Source organism: Leptosomus discolor, chromosome 4, assembly GCF_034619465.1.
Source record: "Leptosomus discolor isolate bLepDis1 chromosome 4, bLepDis1.hap2, whole genome shotgun sequence".
In the NCBI taxonomy this organism is placed as follows: domain Eukaryota; kingdom Metazoa; phylum Chordata; class Aves; order Leptosomiformes; family Leptosomidae; genus Leptosomus; species Leptosomus discolor.
The window spans coordinates 47,462,216-47,479,872 of NC_141394.1; the positions used below are offsets into that span (position 1 = coordinate 47,462,216).

Sequence of the window (17,657 nt, forward strand, 5' to 3'; positions counted from 1 at the left end):
CAGTTTCCAAAAGGTTTTCAAGTCAAGGCACAGTCCCAAGAAGCAAGCCAAACTCTGCACATACAGTTTTACAAGTAAACAGGTGTTTAGAAACGTGCAACGCAGCGATCGCTAAAATTCACTAGTGGTTAATCAAAGTATTGTTTGATAAAAGATTCAGCAGAACGTTGCTCAGGCGTGCACCCTCCTGGCCAGAGGGTTGTCAGCTGTTTCCGGTACAGACAGAGGCAGTGTGAACGCAGCGTGGAGCAGGATGGAAGAGAACAGGCCTCGTGCAGAGGACACGTGTACTGAAAGTTTCCATACTAATGGGGTTGTTTTCCATCGTTCTGTAAGTATTTTTTTCTAGTTCTGGAAGTTGACATGGGTTGAACTGTGAAGCTTAGTGTCATACAGGCCAGTGTCCAACTTTCAGTCCTTGCAGTCTAAGAGTAAAACCTGTTGCCACGTAGGTACATCTAGATGCAGTAGAAAAGCATGTGAAAGGAAGTACGCACCACTAGCAAAGGTAAGACTCAAAAGTGATCGTGACCTGTGCATGGGATGTATGTGAAAATGAGACAAGTTTGTGTTCAGGCTTTTCAGAATACTAAAATTCAGTGTTTAAATACTAGAGAGGCAGCAAAGGAAACAACAGTTTTTATTTGGTTTTGGTATGATTTGTGTGATGTATAGCAGTATGACATGAAGGAAACACAGGACATCTGTCCCAGTAAAATGTCCTTAATAAACCTTAAGTCTTCATCTTAAAAAGCCTGCCTTTGCCTCATCTCAGTTAAAAAATGAGGGTGTGCTTTTTGCTTTCCCTTTTTTTAGATAAAAAAGAATCAGTAAATTCCTTTAATTTATAAAAAGTCAAGAAGCAAGCAGTAAGTGATGAACAGTCTGTAATTGCTGGAGATGAAAGATGGTTTATTGTGAAAACTACATTTTTATATACACCAGTCGCAGTTAAAGGAAATGCTAAATTCTCCCAAGATTAGCTGCCAGTTCGAGCTCAGAAGCCACACCAGGATCCAGAATACATGCCTTTGAAAGCAAAGAATAGGGAGTTTTAGTTTATAGCTGAAATAAAATTGTGTGCGGTCAATATAACAGTAATGAGGCCTGTAAGTTTTGTTGACATTATCTGAGATAATCAACTTGTTTAAGGAGTGAATATATTCAGCTTTAAATCCCCTGTTTCTGATGCCATGTAAGAAAAATTCGGTGTTTAAAATGAGCGTACTTGACCGTAGTGTTCGGCTTGGTTTTGTTTTTTTATTCCCTTTGTTGGTATGGCATGTGCTGGCACCACAGGCAGAAACATAGATCTGCTTACGGGCTGGGTCGCTTTCATTCACTTCCATCAGCTATTTCAGTCCCCTCTGGGACACCCGTCTCTTCTCGCCTTTCAGAACTGACTTGGTCTGAGAATGGTAGGCCAAAACCGCAGCTGAGCGGTTGAAATTAAAATCATGTTTGCTTTTTAATTAAGGGGGTATAACTGTACAGTTAACATGAGAGTTATTTTCCAGGTACAAAAGAAAGTGAACACACCCACGACTCTTTGTCTTTTACTTGTTCTAAAGTTACTGCTTCAGGTAGCTTCCTTGTTCGCTTCCTGTTCATTCTCTGCTGTTGAGGTAGGGGTGCCTGGCACCAGTCAGTAGAAATCGCCTCTTTCTGTGCTAAAAAGCTACTGACATTCCCAGATCAGCCTGAGAGGTACAGCCAGTGAATGAGGAGTGAAAGCTGTAGTTGTCTTTCAGTTGTGGTGGTTACTCGACCTGGTGGAAGACAGTGGGAAGGGCCAGACTCACACAGAGCCATGCAGCGATTTAATCCTGATGGGCCTCTTCCATGCCCTAAGACTTGCCTAGGGCTACTGGCTGCAGTGCCCAGCTCCTGTTCCTTTCCTGGTCTCCTCCTCATCCAGCCCGCTGTAACACCTTTCACAGCAGGAGAACAAAATGTTTAAAATCTAGAGGATCACCTGCTCTGCTAGGCCTCTTGTATCAGTGGCTTCCCCGAGTAAGGAGCCACAAAAATTGTTATTTGATCATTTATCATTTACGTAACGCTGCATTTATTTGGATTGCACCAACCTGGACATCAAAGTGTTCTGCTAGCAGAAACAAATGGTCTCTGTGCACAGAAATCATAGTGTGTGTCTGAAGCACAGATCCAGTCTTGCTACTCTCCCGTCAGTTGGCATAATCGTCTTGCCTTGACTGTGCCTTTAGGCATCACTGGTATTATTTAGCAGATTCATCTTCCAGAAGCCATTATTGATCTTTTTCCTCAAGCAATAAATCTTACTTCAACTTTAGAACTTTCAAAAAATGTGACCTGTTTTTCCTGTGTATCAGTATCCTCAGCTATTGCTAAAAATGTAAACATAAAAATAAGCGGGACAACCAGTTCTGACTGCTTTAAGTATTGTTAATGAAGGCTGTAAATGTTAGAGAATCTAAAGGAGAGGAAAAGTTAGGATTTTTCAGTCTGAGAGAATGACAGACAGCAAATCAATTGGGGATAAAATTACTCGAATTGTTTAGCTAATGTCAAGGCACAGTCCCAAGAAGCAAGCCAAACTCTGCACATACGGTTTCACAAGTAAACAGGTGTTTAGAAACGTGCAACGCAGCGATCGCTAAAATTCACTAGTGGTTAATCAAAGTATCGTTTGATAAAAGATTCAGCAGAATGTTGCTCAGGCGTGCACCCTCCTGGCCAGAGGGTTGTCAGCTGTTTCCGGTACAGACAGAGGCAGTGTGAACGCAGCGTGGAGCAGGATGGAAGAGAACAGGCCTCGTGCAAGTTACCAAGCCCTTTGCTGTGATGATTATCACAGATCGTTGTTGTTTGGCACAGTGCATTGTTTGCTTAAGCAAGTGGGCAGATAGTGTCCTTTCAAGGCTATTTTAGTAGGTTTCTATACTTCTGTCACTTCATTTTCTAGCACAGATTTATTTTTTTATTTTTTTATTTTTTTTTTTACGTAAATAATTTTGAAGTCTTTAACCAAAAAGTGAGTTTAAAGACCCAAGGTATCACTCAATTTCATGAGATATAAATTAGGCTGTAAGACTTTCCCAGCTTACCTTGGAATAGTATTTTTTAGCAGCGGCTTGATCTTGCTGGACACCTCGGCCAAGCTGGAGGCACCTACCCAAGTAGAAAGCAGCCATAGCGACCCCCTTGGCTACGTATGCCGGAAGGCAGTCAGTTACCTTTGCTAGCGTGTCGATGTCATCATTTTCCGTAATCCTGTTGTGGAATATACAGCGTTAGGTGAGACAATGCTATTTCAAGCAATAATTTAAGTCGACCATATATGGCTTCACAACGCCTCCTTCCCATTTACATCATTCTCCAGAGTAAGCTGACATGTACACCTATTCAGCAGCCTGAAGAGGGTTCTTCTAGTCAGTCGTTGGTTTGAAGTTAGTCTTATTTGAATATTGTGATAGTAAATAGCAAACAGATACGTAACTTTTGCAGTCACTTTCACTCTAATTATACTAGTTATAAGAGGCAGCTTATTTTAGCTAATTGTTCCTATTAAAATATTTCATGGAAATCAATATATATGTGGAAGAAAGGCAAAGCTCTTACTTCACATAGTTGAGCAGGCTGGTCTAGTGAAGGTGCCCCTGTCTGCAGCAGGGGTTTGGAACTAGATGATCTTTAAGGGGCCAACCCAAGCCATTCTGTGATTCTGAAGTTCTGACTGGGATGTTGGCAAATCATAGTAATCTGAACATCTCAGGCATACCTGAGAGCCTCAGGTTATAAGACCCACTTATGATGACCACTTACAACTGTTTCAGCTCAATTATTTTCTTTCTCCTGCATGCATTTGTCTGCTTGCTGTCACCTTATTATCAGCATGTTGTAGGTACAACATTTTTGAAGTGGGAATTGATTTTTTTCCTAACTGCTGTCTTAAACCAGAAACCCCCAAGCCCTGTCTCCTTTCCAGATACAAAACAGTCATTTCATGCTTCTTCACACATCGTTTTAGGTTTTTTGTTGTGTCAAATAGTCACAGACTGGACACAAAAAAAGAAAGAAAAGTGCAAGTAATTTCTGTGTATAGCTACTGCCTATAAATGAGTGTTTATGAAAGGTTGTTCTGAACTAACCCTTTGCAAGTCAGTGCCAGCTAAATCACTTGAATGTGCTGAGCGCAATGTTCTCCCACCTGATTTGGTCCCATTAACAAACACAGTAACACGACAGGAAAAAACCCCGCAAAGACTTATTAGCAAGGACATTCAAATACACTAACAGTAACCTGTTACCTCTGTCATCTTTTCTGACAGACAGCATTTTTGTCTTCCTTTCCAGAAGATACACATCAGGATGCTGATGCAAATAACAACACCCAGTCAAGCCAGGCAAAAACTCTAGTTCAGCACAGCTGACTTTGAGAACACACCATAGCAATGGGTAAGTAGAACTGTATGGGACACGAAGTTGTTGCTTGAAGTGAAGTACCAGTAGCTAATCTGGACTCCAAGTATTGGGCAAGGTTATGCTGTACACAATCACATAATGTTTGTTTGTTTGTTTGTACGTAATGTAACAAACTGCATAGTCGGTGTGAACGTAGAAGGACAAATTCTAGCAGAAAAGGTAACAATGCTTGATACAACTGGTTGAACTGCTGTGAGATTTTTGCCTCAAGGCCGACTGCAATCCCAGTTAAGTGGAACTGTTTCAAGTATGGTGGCAGTATCTTTTGGGTCAGAAACGGTCACTTCTGGCTGTAGTGTGGGATTTCATTGCTATTTTGTGCAATCACAGTTGATGCTGCTGCTGAGGCGCACCATTTGCTTGCCGGAATAATCTACCGTGCAGCATTGACTGGAGGGGCTGTGTTCGGGGGAGACAAGCGAGGCTAGACTGAATAGCTGTCAGTCTGCTTGCAGAGCAGGAGAAAGGAAAGCAGCATACCAGAAAAAGCACGAATGCTGTTGTGTGCAGCTTGTGTAAGTAGTCAGCTAGTCTATCTGCATCTTATTTCCAGCAAACTCATAATCTGATGAACTTTCACCGTTTACTGGCCAGCTCTGGAGGTCTGTCACAGAAACGTGCTGTTCATCAGCTATAGAACTGGCACCGACACTGCTTTTCTCCTCCGTGACTAGTTCGAGGTACAGAAACTTGATACAGACTGGCCGCATTTAACATTGCAGCCTGTACCAGAAGTCGCTGTTTCTGCAGCACGCACACCCCTCCAGAGTGTGTGTGGGTAGAGGAGCGGGTCCCGCAGGGCTGCCCGCAGAGAGGCCAGCCCGTGCTGCCCAGCCAGGGCTCAGAGCAGTACCTCTGTGCAAGCCGGTCATCGCCAGAAGCCGCTTGCGTGCAGATGCCTGTTCTGTGGTCCAGGCTGAAAAATGCCTGTGCGGTGTGCGACCCTGTAAGCAGCAACTGGTGAAAAGCCAAAGGGCAGTAACTTGGCCCTGTGTGCTGCAGCTACTTCTAGGTCCTAGACTGTGGTGCTCGGCGTGCTTACTGCGGGATCCCCCCCAGCATCAGTGCTTGCGTTTGCTGTAAAGGACATAGGAACTGGACCAAAGCACGCTGAGCAAGGAAATAATGGGGTGGAAGACAGAAGGTCAAAATCACGTTAAGATGGAGGATGCAGAATACTTGTGGGGGTTTAAAAGGGAACAGTGAAGGCAGGAGCCTGGAGCAGGCTGTGGACTGAGGAGACCAGAAGGCAGGGTTGAGCCTGGGCGTCTGCTTGGGATTCTAGTTCAAGGCTGTTCTGCCTCACAGGATCAGAAAGCAAAGTTTAGCTGTACTGAATAATTAAGAAGCTTATAGTATTAATTTTGTCTGTTGTTTCCTATTCCCTCTTTAAAGATGAGGTCTTGCAATTCATTTTCTCAAACGTCTCTTGAGTTTGAGAGGCAAGAGCGTGAACTTAATAATTTTAATCTGAGGTCCATGGTCTTACATGAAGAATTATAATAAAAAATCAAGTGAAATTAGCTTCACCTTTTGGCTGCTGCAGCAGCTGTTGAGTAAAATTTTCTCTTGTAATAATGTTCCACAAGATGGCCTTGAGCATAGATGTTTCCACGTTCTGCTGCTTCTCTCAGACACTCCAAAGCAGCTTTAGTGTTTTGACGTACACCTTGTCCATAGAGATACATAACACCAAGTGCTCCCTGTGATTCCAGGTTTCCATTGCCACATGCTTCTGAATGCCAGAAGAAGGCCTAAGCAAAGGCACAAAGTTGGAGTATATATTCAGTTTCGCTGCTTTTGTTGCATGCTGTTCCCATAAAAGCTTTTACTTTAACCAGCCTGTAAGAAGTGCTTGTACATAAAAGGAAGCAGAATCCTTGTAAGGCTTTTAAACCTGCTTCATTTACTGTCAGAGCTTTCAATCAGTGGGACCTCCTTGATTTCTGAAGGGTACCAAGGTGACAAAACTGTAACCCATTATATCCTTCTCTCTGATACTCCCAGTTGAAAAAAAAAATAAAATAAATCTCAGCTAGCAGTGTCAAGTGAGTCAAAATGATGATGCTTAGCAGTACTTAAAATACAGTTTTCAGAGTGAGATGTATGCCTGTACTCTTTCTGTGAAATTCAAAATTAATTTGGCCTCATTGAACCGAAAAAGTACAAGTGGGCTTTACCTTTTTCAGATCTTTTAGAGCTGACGCAGAATAAAGCATTCCTAAAGTACTCTGGGCCTTCACGCTCGCTTTTGTGTTGCCATGGTCTGCAGCAATAAGCCACAACCTAAGAAAATGGGGACAAAGAAAGTTTAAGTAACACAGCATCTCGGCATCTTATCAGGAAAATTCCTGACTGCCGTTACCTTTCAGCCTCTTTAGTTGACTGCTTAACACCACATCCTTCATAATACGCTCTGCCAAGATTGTATGCCGCTGCAAACTTCAAGTGTCTTGCTTTCGGGGAATCGGAGTCAAGTATTTTCTTCATGTATTCCACTCCCTTTTCCTAAAATGGAGATATTTTCGTTATTACATTGAGACTGGGAAGAGGATGAAAAAAAGAACCTGAGAATCCACTACCTTCTGCGAGACAGGTAATTTTTCTACTTTGAAGAAAGGCTGAGGCGTATGGATAGGAGAGTCTGGAGAATGGTGTCATACCAAAGCAGAACCGATCTTTGGTTACGGGGCAGCCCCTAGATTTTTCACTCCAGCATATTTTTAATGTGAAACATTTCTTTATAAATGTTCATCTGATACTCTATTACTCTTCTTCATTGACAAAACCTTTCTCAAAAATATTCTTGTGCTTACATAAATGAATGTCACATCCCCATCTTGCTACATTTTCAATTTTAGTCTCCTGTAATCTTTTACATATAGCATGATGTCTCTGAAATCATAAAACAACCTTAACAGAAGGCACAGTGGTGTGCAAAAAACAATAGCACACTCCAAAAGTTCCTCCATTAAAAATACCTTAGATTTATAATGGACACAAAAAAGAAGATAATGTTAAATAAGCAAATGGAGAACATTGCATAGGAGCAGCTGTATAGTGTATCATCCAAGGACCTCAAAAGTATTTTGGAAACAAGATTTACTCTGTTAGAATTTATAATGGCCATGCTGTTTAAATGCACTAGAAATAGTTCTTTATAAAAGGTTCCTCTTTTATTCACCTCTCATACTGTAATACACAAAAAAGAAAAAACTTTACTAAAATGTTTATTTGCAAGTAAACCAATGTGGTGATTACCCAGGCATACAGAACAAACGAACCACCTCTAAAAACCAGCAGAATATTTTCTGCTCTGCTGACAATCCTCTAAGCACCAGACAAGAGTCCCATTTGTTAATGCACTGTTTAGTTCTTTTTCTTGGCCTCCTGTCTATCTACCCTTTCTTTCATCCTCTTTGTATTCTTTCTTAATACCACACTTTAAAATCTCCAATAAATTAACTTTTTTCTCTTACTGTAGCAATTCATTGCTTTGTCTTCCTTTTTTTTTTTTTTTTTTTTTTGGTAAGTTAATCCTTCAATTTGAATTCTTGAAATTCTTGCAAGCGTAGTTCTTCGTTTGTCCAATTTAAAAATACTACTGCCAACCGCTGGCAGAAGCACACTCTTCTTTAGCATCCATGTTAAGAGAACAGAAAGTACCATAAAAACATCTTTGTGCAACAGATGTTTTATGCTTTGAAATATAGCTGTTTGATTTCCATTTTTACATTTTATTTTCATTTATATACCCTGCTTATTAAAAAGTAACAAATTAATAGCAATTTTGAAACATATCTTCCACACAAAGTACAACCAAACCCTTAAAAGTTATATTTTAAAATACAAATTATCATAAGTATTTTCCAGGTAAACCTATTTTAGTATAGCTATTATTTGAGAAATTCTTCAGCCTAGAACCTTCCCTCTTCAATGATGGTTTGTAAACATCTGTATTTTATGAAACTAATTCTAAATCAAAGACCTGTTTATTTTAAACTAAGTAATCAAGTTTACAAAGAAGCTCTTAGTAATTATCAGCTGCTATTAAAAGAAAAGTAAAAGGTGCACAGCTAGGTTACTCACAGGGTCATCTTTAGTGCCTAGTCCATCATAATACATTACACCAAGCTGATACATGGCTTGAAAATCCATATCCTTGATTTTTTCAAATTGTATTAATGCTTCTTCATACAACCCCTGGGAAAGACAGAATAAGCCACGAAGTACACAGAACAAAGAGTACATGTGGCAGCTTAACTCTCCAGTACATGCTCTCTTACAGTTTTTCAGCCTGGAGCATTTCCCTCATGAACAAAAAATCGTGACCACAAAAGTGTCAGAAAACAGAAGTAGAGTAAATCCACAACTCCAAGAAAGTTGCATGGGGTGGAAGCACTTGGGCCTTTCAAACGAGTTTTCATTTGGTTTATATATATTTAGAAAAGTCCTAAATATAAGTAGTGGTATACAGTCATCATCTCTGAAACCAAAAGGTGTTCTGACAACCTTTCTTCCCCTCCCTCAAAATGCCATCTTATTAATTTAAGGAGCTAAGAGTCTGTCTAATTCAGGTGCCCTGCTCTATCTGCTTGACGTCCCTTCACTTAGGTGAGCTATTCTCACACCTCAAGGGTTTAAGAGTGCTTTTACATCTCAACTAAGGGCTGGTTTCACAAAGACTAAACTCAGGTGTCTGAAGACTTTGTGGACCTAACTGTCTGCTCCACATTTCTTATGAAGGCATCACCTACATCAGGAAAGATACTTTACTTCTAAGAAAAAATCGTAGAGAGTATCTGCTTCTGCATTCAGTCAAAGAAAAAACTACGTTTAAAAATACAGTTAAACAACTGTAGTGTAACAGTAACCGAGTCTGGTGTCCTTACAAAAGTATTTTTATGCATATAAGCATGTAAGCATACTAAGTATGAACAATATTGAAAATAAAATATTCTCTTTACTTTTCCTTCAATTTTTTTGTATGTTTTGATAAAACGATACCAGACTGCAGAAGCTTAGAACTGAGCGATAGTTGGACAGTCAGTCAAACATCCTCACAATGACGAACACCCCTTGTTAATACTGTGCAAACTATTAATTGTCTGAAATACTACTAATTGTCTCAGGAGCTTAGCCATTATGACTGTGTGAGCTTTGGGGTTCTTTTGTTTTTTTTTAAAGAACTCTGGGGAAAAAACCAAACCAGTGCCATTTTACAACCAGCTGTCAGGACTATCAGAAAAAGGAAGTACGGGAGGCACCTGTACTCTCACTTTTTCAGTGCTGTAAGAAGGAGCCATATGGCTCTGATCAGGTAGTGATTTTTTTTCTAACATCTGACATTGCAGTACTATGAGAACAGGCATTTTTAGGCAATACAGACATTACAGCCTGCTCAAAGAATAAATTCAGGGATGGACAGCAATATATAACATGGACATCCAGGCCAGCTCATCAAGAAACAGGCAGGTCTTCTTTTCCAAGCAGTCAGTCTTGATCGTGTCTAAATCAGGCAATTCGTTAATGAAAACATGAAGCAGGACAGGGCCCAGAAAGCAGAAACCCTGAGCGAGTTAATTCTGTTCCTGCTGCAAACCCTGCGACTGATTTACACTGTGCCACTAGCTGCACTATGAACGGTACTCAGTCCATGCACGTCACATTTGAGAATACGTGAGTCGGGACTTGTACTACATTCTTTTCCATCTTCCTGAACTGAGTTATTCTAATTTTCACAAGAAATTCAGGTTTAAGTTCACCTGCCAGCCAGGCTTACGCAGTTCCCTGAGCATTTACTTTCAAATACAGGGGCAATCAATTTTAGCCAGAGTGGGCAGGAACAGGAATCTCAAAGATAATGTTTTTCAACAAGTTTCATCAAAACTGGTGGCTAGGTAGGGAGCGAAGATGAAAAGCTGTGTGTTGGGTCAGGGACCAGCACCACCTAACTGAAAACAGGGCATGTTGTGTTTGGCCAGTCAGCTGGCCAAAAACCAACTCGGTTTGGAAGTTAGCTGCAGGGATAGGCTCCTGCTTGCTCATCTGGTCCTTAGGAGACCTGGGAGGGAGCTGGAAGACACCACGAGATGCTGGGGGAAAATACAGGAAAAACTGATTTAGGGAGAACACCCCGTGATTTTTAGGGGAAAAAACTGGCATAGGCATCTCTTACAGTTTTTTTAAGGCGTCTCTTTTTCCACTGAAATGGTATTGAAAATTGTCACCTTTATTTACTTAAAATAAGGAAACCACAACCTCTTCGTAGTACAGTTGTCCTTTCATAAAATGTGCCAGAGGATCTCCACCTGCTGTCCTCTTCGCCCACAGCTCCTCTGCTTTTGCAAATGAAGCACCACGGCTGCAGTCCTCTGCTTAAAAATAGACATTAATTTTTTTTTTTTTTTTCCCCACAACAGGTGGAGCAGCACCAATAAACCCACTAACGGCCTGAAGCTGGTGGGGTCCCCTTTTTATTACATTTTTTAAAAGACTAAGCTGAAAGAGAAGGCTGCTTGATAAAAATGAGAAGTTCAGTAAAGCAACCTGACCCTTGTGAACGTTAAGTTCGCCGTGGAACAGCTTAAAAGCCAACCTGAACAGAAGAGAGGCTTTCACCTGACAAAATGCCTGCCAGCCTCAGCCGGGAAGCAGCGAGGCTGGGGAGAGCCTCACAGGCCCGGCTCCCACCGCGCCGCCGGGGCGGCGGAGGGGCGGCTCCGCAGGCCGGAGCCCTACCTGGCGCCTCGGGGGCGGGCCGGGCGCCGCAGGCCGGGGGGAGGCGCTCGCTGCGCAGCTTCATCCTGCCGGGGCGGCGAGCGGCTTCCCGGGCGGGCGGAGGGGTGAGGGCCGAGCCTGCCGGGCGGCGGCAAGGCGGGCCCGGGCGGCGGCAAGGCGGGCCCGCCCCGCCGGCCCCAGCGGGTAGCTGCGGCTCGGGAGCTCCGCAGCGGCCCCTACTGCGGCCCGGCTGCCCCAGCCGCCGGCGCGGGGGGCGGTGGCGAGTGGCCGGTGGCCAGTGGCTGTTGGCGGTGTCGCCCGTCCCCCTCGCTGCCCCGCAGCCCCGCGCAGCCCAGCCCGAGCCGTGGACCGCTCTGTAGCCGGACCTCGGGGTCCCCTTCGACAAGGCAGAAGGAGGGTGGGAGACGTAACGGCGGTGTTTTCCCTTTGGGTTTTGGTCCATTTTCTGAAGGAAAGGAGAGTGACAGCGTCACGTAGGGCAGGGGTCTGTGACAATAACGTTTCTAGCTGTTGGCCAGTGACAACGTGAAAACACGTGACAGGACAGGACAGGCTGCGGTTTGGGCACCCACCGGATCTTTCCCACTGCCTGCCGGTCCTGTTACAAATTGGAGGCAGAAGCCCACAACGCTCTGCAGAAAGCGATTCTAGGCGAAGGTAACTGAAATGCTGAATGCAATTCAGGTAAAAGGGCACTAGGCCGGGAAACTTCGGTCTAGCAAATGGGACTTCATGCCTTCTGGTGATCAGCAGATGCGTGTGGCGATGTAATTGTTTTAATTTGTTTTCCCCATACAGATACCACAAAACTTAGAAGGGAAAACACTGTTTGAACCTGATTTCTCCTGAAATGTAAGGCATTGCTTCCACTTCTGTTGATAGCTTCTGGCGCTCTCATAAAAAGGGATGTAATACCAGAATGCTGAGAGAGTGCTTTTAACATAATCTTCAGCTGCATTCCTAGCTTTTTTTTTTTTTTTTTTTTTTTTTCCCCCGGCTGATTATCATCCTTCCATTTTTGGCAGCGCAGTCTGTTTCTATAGCAACAGGGGCAGAGGTGACGGTCAAAACAGGAGAGTAACACTGGCAGATTCGTGTGGTTAAACTTGGGGGCTCCGCATGGTGTTTTCCAACAGTCCCAATTGACTGTTCCAAGCGCCCAAAAACTCCCGAAATCCATCCTGATTCATTTTCCTCGGATAATACAGCCTAAGAATGCTACAGGAGAATAAACTTTTTTCAAAGCACCAGTGAATTAACTTGCTTGACCAGGCAGTGAAGAGCAGTGTGCGAGAGCAGCGACACCCTCCAGCAAAGCCAGTTAACACTGGGCTCTGTGGCTGCTTTTGGTGCCCAAGGGCTTGGGAGTTGGCAGCACGCCTTGGTTTATCCCATTGCTTACACACATTTGTTAGGACCTGTTTTTCCAATTTCATTTTCTTGATCCCTGTGCAAGATGTGTGGTCTGAGATACGAAGCACAGAGGAATTTTTGGTGAGTTGTGTTCAGAACAGCTGTAGCCGGGAAGCCTTGTCCTTAAGTGGCGCTTGGGCTGAGCCATACAAAACAGATCAAAATCGTTGCGCCCATGTTTATAACCAAGACAAGTGTCAGTTATGCAGAGGCAGAAGAGTTCTGCAGGCACTAACGAGGTGAGCAAAACGTGACATGAAGCTCAAGAACTAATTAATAGAATCTGAAGAGAGCTGGGGCTGGCAGGGTGCGAGGGTTTATGTAGGTGGTTAGGCTGGAAAGATGGGATTCCTCGGGTGCAGCCTGAAACCTGTGAACTGCTGAGGTAATGTAGGGGAGGGAAGGTCTTCTAAAAAACACCTCTTGGGCGATTCAAGCCTGTTCAGTCTTAAGCTACTTCTGGATCTGTGTGTTTTCAGAAGAGTCTTTATGGTTGCATAAACAATGACTCTGGATTTCTGGCATCTGTGCAGAGGTATTTTATCCCTAACAATGCAGAGGTAGAAGTGTGGGGATTTTATTTGTTTATTAACTAATTTGCTTGGCTAGCTGTTCAGGAAAAAAAACATTTGGTAATTACAGAGGTGTATTTCTTTCTGTGACAGGAGAGGTGAAAACTGGCACTTACTGAAACACTTCTGCTGAGTCGATACACTGCCTGTTTACCTGGATTTCTGCACCTTTAAAAATCATAGAATCATTAGGTGGGAAAAGACATCTGAGATCAAGTCCAACCGTCAACCCAACGCTACCATGCCCACTAAACCATGTCTTGTGGTGCTACATCTACACGGTTTTTTGAACACCTCCAGGGACGGTGACTCCATCACCTCCCTGGGCAGCCTGTTCCAATGTTTGACCACTCTTTCAGTAAAGAAATTTTTCCTAATGTCCAATCTAAACCTCCCCTGGTGCAACTTGAGGCCATTTCCTCTCGTCCTATGACTTGTTACTTGGGAGAAGAGGCTGACCCCACCTGTATGTGCGTACGTTCATATTCCACTACTTAAATAATTTGTATTTGCTTTCCCAAAGGAGAAGCAGGAGGCAGTTGTCATAATGTTTGTGCATTTATTTCAGAGCTGTATATACCCTGAAGGACCGCTGTTAGGCTTCTTTTCCCACAACTCTTTTTATCAAAACCTTGCAATTATTTTTTTTTAAACACATGACTTTTGTTTTCCATTTTTTTTAAATTATGTTGGTGATTACGAGCAACTTCCATAACAAACATGCAGGCATCTGTCACAGAAAGAAATGCTATAGGGGTAAGGAAACAGAACTGTATACCTTGGTCACTGGGTGAAGAGGCTCTTCTCTTTGGGTTTTAACTGTGAAGGCTGATCAGTGGTAATGGAGTCCTCTGCCAAATTGGATTTTATAGCACGGAAAGGACAGGCAGCTGCTTTCAAACATAAGCTGAGCAAAGATTGCGTCCATGCAAAAGGAAGTTACACATCTGTTCTTGAAACTCGAGGCAGTCTGTGATGGGGACTGTGGTTTCTCTGCACGTGGGCATCCTCCTCTGCCACGCCTGCCCTCCCCAGCAGCCATGGACACAGGCACTGGTGCTCTGCAGGGGGAAAGCGGGATTCACCATGAAAGGTTGCTTCACTGTGTTCAAAACGGATTTCAAGGAATGCTTTTTGACGGTAACTGCCTTTGGGCGTGGCTGTGGTTGGCTCTGGATTCCAGCACAGGCAGGTCTATGGGTGGAAGCTTTGCCCGTGACCTTGGCCCGCACGGTAGGCCTGGCCCTCTCTGGGACATTCCGTGCTCCACAAAGAGAAAATGAAAATTTGTTTTTTGCAAGTGTGCTCTGAGCAGGGATGTAATAGGCGGCTGCCCCGACCTCTGCGCCCACCACCACACCCAGGCTGGTGGCAGCCTTGCTGTCACCCTCGGCTCGCACTGGCGGCTGAGGTTGTCCTGCCCGGTCGTCTCCTTAACCCAGCGGCAGGAAGATGGCAGGGATTTCTTTATGCTGACTTAAGCTTTTTTTGGGGGGAAAAGCTCCAAGTTAATCCTCTTTGTCACTTTTTTCTTTCCTGGGCCAAGGCTGCCTCGATGTCGTCCTTCCAGCCCGGCGTTAAGGTGCGTTGCCGGAGCCGCTGTGGCGCAGGGCGGTGAGCCAGAGGCGCCTGGGGCTCGGCTGCAGCCCGTGTCCCCTCACGACAAGGGCGGGAGGCGGCTCCCCGCCGCGGCGCCCTCCCCGCCGCCCGCCCCGCTCCCCGCCGCGGCTCCCCGCAGCGAGGGCGCCCTTTCCGCCCGCGCCGCTGTGTGAGGGACGTGCCGGGCCGCCCCCCGCGCCATGGCCGCCCCGCCCGCCGCCAGCCCCGCGTCCCGCCGCCGCGCCGCCCGCCCGCCGCGCCCCCGGGGAGGCCAATGGGGGCCGGCGGGCGGCTGCCCGCCCATCGGCCGCTGTTTGCGTACGTGCCGCGGCCGGCTGCCGGCGGCGGGGGAGAGGGGGGGTTCCCCCGCTGATGGAGCTGGCGGGGCGCGGTGCGGGGGGAGCGCTTCGTGCCGGGCCTCGCTGCCTCGGCCGCCGCGGAGCCGCGGGAGGCGGGCGGCTGAGCGAGAGGGAGGCCATGCGGGTGCTGGACTGCGCTGCGGAGGTGAGGGGCGGGGGCCGCCGGGCCGCCGGGCCCGTCTCAGCGGGAGCCCAGCTGCGGAGCCGCACGGGGTGCGGGCTGCCTGGAGGTTTTGGGGCGCTGCCGACGTCGGCCAGCGCTCCCGGTTACGAGATCAAAAGCCAAAAAAAGTCACGCTTGGGTTGGTTGGGGGTTTTTACGAGGGGAGTCTCAGGGAACAAAGGTCCGAGGGGGACGTTTTCTGCTGTGTCGCCGCGCGCTCAGGCTGGCAATAACGGTGTGCTTGCTTCTGTGCCTTTCTCCTGTCTGTCCCGTTTGTGGCAGCCCGGTAGTTTCAGCGATCTGTTCGAGGCAGGAACCGGTGTGAACGCACCTGCAGATGCCTTTGGTCAGTCTCCAGCTCACCTGGCTGCTTGTGGCGGTGAAGCCTTTTTCCTACTTTGGCAACTACAGACAGGAGCGAATTTGAACCAACAGGTAAAAACATGGAAGTTTTGTTTGTCTCGCTTCTAATCTAGCATGTCAGTAAACGCAATTAATTTTATTTACTTTTTCTTTATCTAAGAGAGGCTTTTTACACACAGTTGTATTACATGAGGTACCTGGGGTTGCTTGTTTTACAGTAACTTTATTCTAGCATGAACCAGAAATCCTGTCTATATAGTGTTAGCAATTTCATTTCCTATGTATAAGGTGATTTTCACACTTAAAAAGAACTTAATTCTTTATACAAATGAGTATTCCTTTTTCCTCTGAAATTTGGCCCCTACTTCCAGTAAACATCAGGATTCTTCCTCTAGCTGCAGTTTCATTTGCTTATACCTCTGAGCTGGTAGGAGCAAGCTGTTGGTCACAGCAAGCCCTGAACAGTGCTGAAAGATGCTGTTTTATCAGTGTAGACGGTGTTCTGTGTAAATAATCTCTTAGAAGGTAAAGGTTAAACAACAAGTAGCATATAGGACAGTATTTCTACTTTGCTGTGATGAATACACAAAACATTTAATAGCAGATACCAAGTACACTTCACTAGCTGTATTCCTTTAATCTCTGTCTCAACTCACAACAGACTGGTATACAGAGTAACACGCCGTGTACAGTCACGTTGGAGAACAATATAGCTTCATCCCATTCCCCTTCCTTCAAATGACTGCTGTATATAAACTGTGTTTTTAGGATTGCCTTGGAGAAGCCCCGATTCATAAAGCAGCAAAAGTTGGGAGTTTGGAATGTCTTGCTCTGCTTGTTGCTGGCGATGCCAAAATTGAGTAAGTTGAGCTACATTTAGTCATTTTAGTAACAAAAGATATGTGCGTTTTACACACTTTTTCTTGTTCAGAGTGTGCGTGCTAAGACTGCCCATACAGCATGACTGTAGCCATAACAGTGTATTAAGAACTGCCATAACCACCAAAGCAGCATGGACCACGTAAAGACCCCTATAGTACCCGCTGAGAGAACATTCCTGAGCACAAGTTCTCCTTGTTAGTGTTCCATTCTGACTAACGCTGTACTCATCTTCCTCCTGCCTTTCTGGTAGGCTAAGCCAGTCGTAGTCTGATGACAACTTTATTTTAAAGTAGTTATTCCTTGTTGCATTTAATACCAGCCTGCTGTATGAGTAGAGCCCCATGCTGTCCTTTGACAAACCTTTTTGGTATTGAGTCTCTGTATTTATTTTTATACCTCTGTCTAAAGTTACCACTTAATTAACCTTGATCACTGCTTGCTCATAAGATATATTCCAGTGTAATTGAATGGTCATTGTTAATTCCAGCTTGTGCAACAACAGCGGACAAACGGCAGCAGACCTCGCACTGGCATACGGCTTTCTGGAATGTGCCAAGTTCCTCACAACCATTCAGCACACGCAGACAATGAAACTGAGGGGACAGTCTGGCTACTCACTAAGTGACAAACGTGGCTTGCTGAGAGAGGAGCCAGGTGCACAGAAACAAGAACCTGAAACCAGCAGATCCATAAGCAGGAAGAGGAGAAGATCAGATGGTGTGTAACAGTGTTGGTTTACTACAAGGCAGAATACTTTTATTTATCTTTTTTAAATGCTTTTAGCATTTAAGTAAATAAATTTGGTGTTAGATACGTAGCAGTTGGATGTAGAAGGCCGCTAGTGGAGCAACTTGCATAGGTATTTAAGGTTATGGTCTTAGCGAAAATGGATAGCGCATGGGGAATGCTACTGAAAAGGCTGCTTCAACATGGGAAAAAAGAAAAAGAGCAGGTATTTTTACTGATGTCCTGATGGAGTAGCTACAGACTTGTTCTTGTTTGTTCATATAACAGATCTCATCTCCTGAGAGCTGGCAGAAGAAAGAGCTTGTAATCCCAAAATGAAATCAAGGGGAATCTGAAGTCTGAAGAAACACGACT

General features: G+C 44.8%; 2 protein-coding genes across 2 annotated transcripts; one reads left to right on the forward strand and one right to left on the reverse strand.

The window, feature by feature from the left end:
- Window positions 1-963: 963 nt before the first annotated feature.
- On the reverse strand, window positions 964-11,269 carry LRP2BP (LRP2 binding protein). Its single transcript, XM_086463997.1, has 8 exons — window positions 11,206-11,269; window positions 10,726-10,841; window positions 8,554-8,667; window positions 6,830-6,972; window positions 6,645-6,750; window positions 5,995-6,218; window positions 3,087-3,252; window positions 964-1,029 (listed from the first exon to the last, which is right to left on the reverse strand). Exons 1-8 carry the CDS (start codon window positions 11,267-11,269, stop codon window positions 964-966), a joined length of 999 nt encoding a protein of 332 aa, XP_086320123.1.
- A 3,997-nt stretch (window positions 11,270-15,266) lies between these two features.
- On the forward strand, window positions 15,267-17,297 carry ANKRD37 (ankyrin repeat domain 37). Its single transcript, XM_086464542.1, has 4 exons — window positions 15,267-15,293; window positions 15,594-15,746; window positions 16,443-16,534; window positions 17,044-17,297. The coding sequence occupies exons 1-4, from the start codon at window positions 15,267-15,269 to the stop codon at window positions 17,279-17,281; spliced, it is 510 nt and encodes a 169-aa protein (XP_086320668.1). The 3' UTR covers window positions 17,282-17,297.
- Window positions 17,298-17,657: the final 360 nt, after the last annotated feature.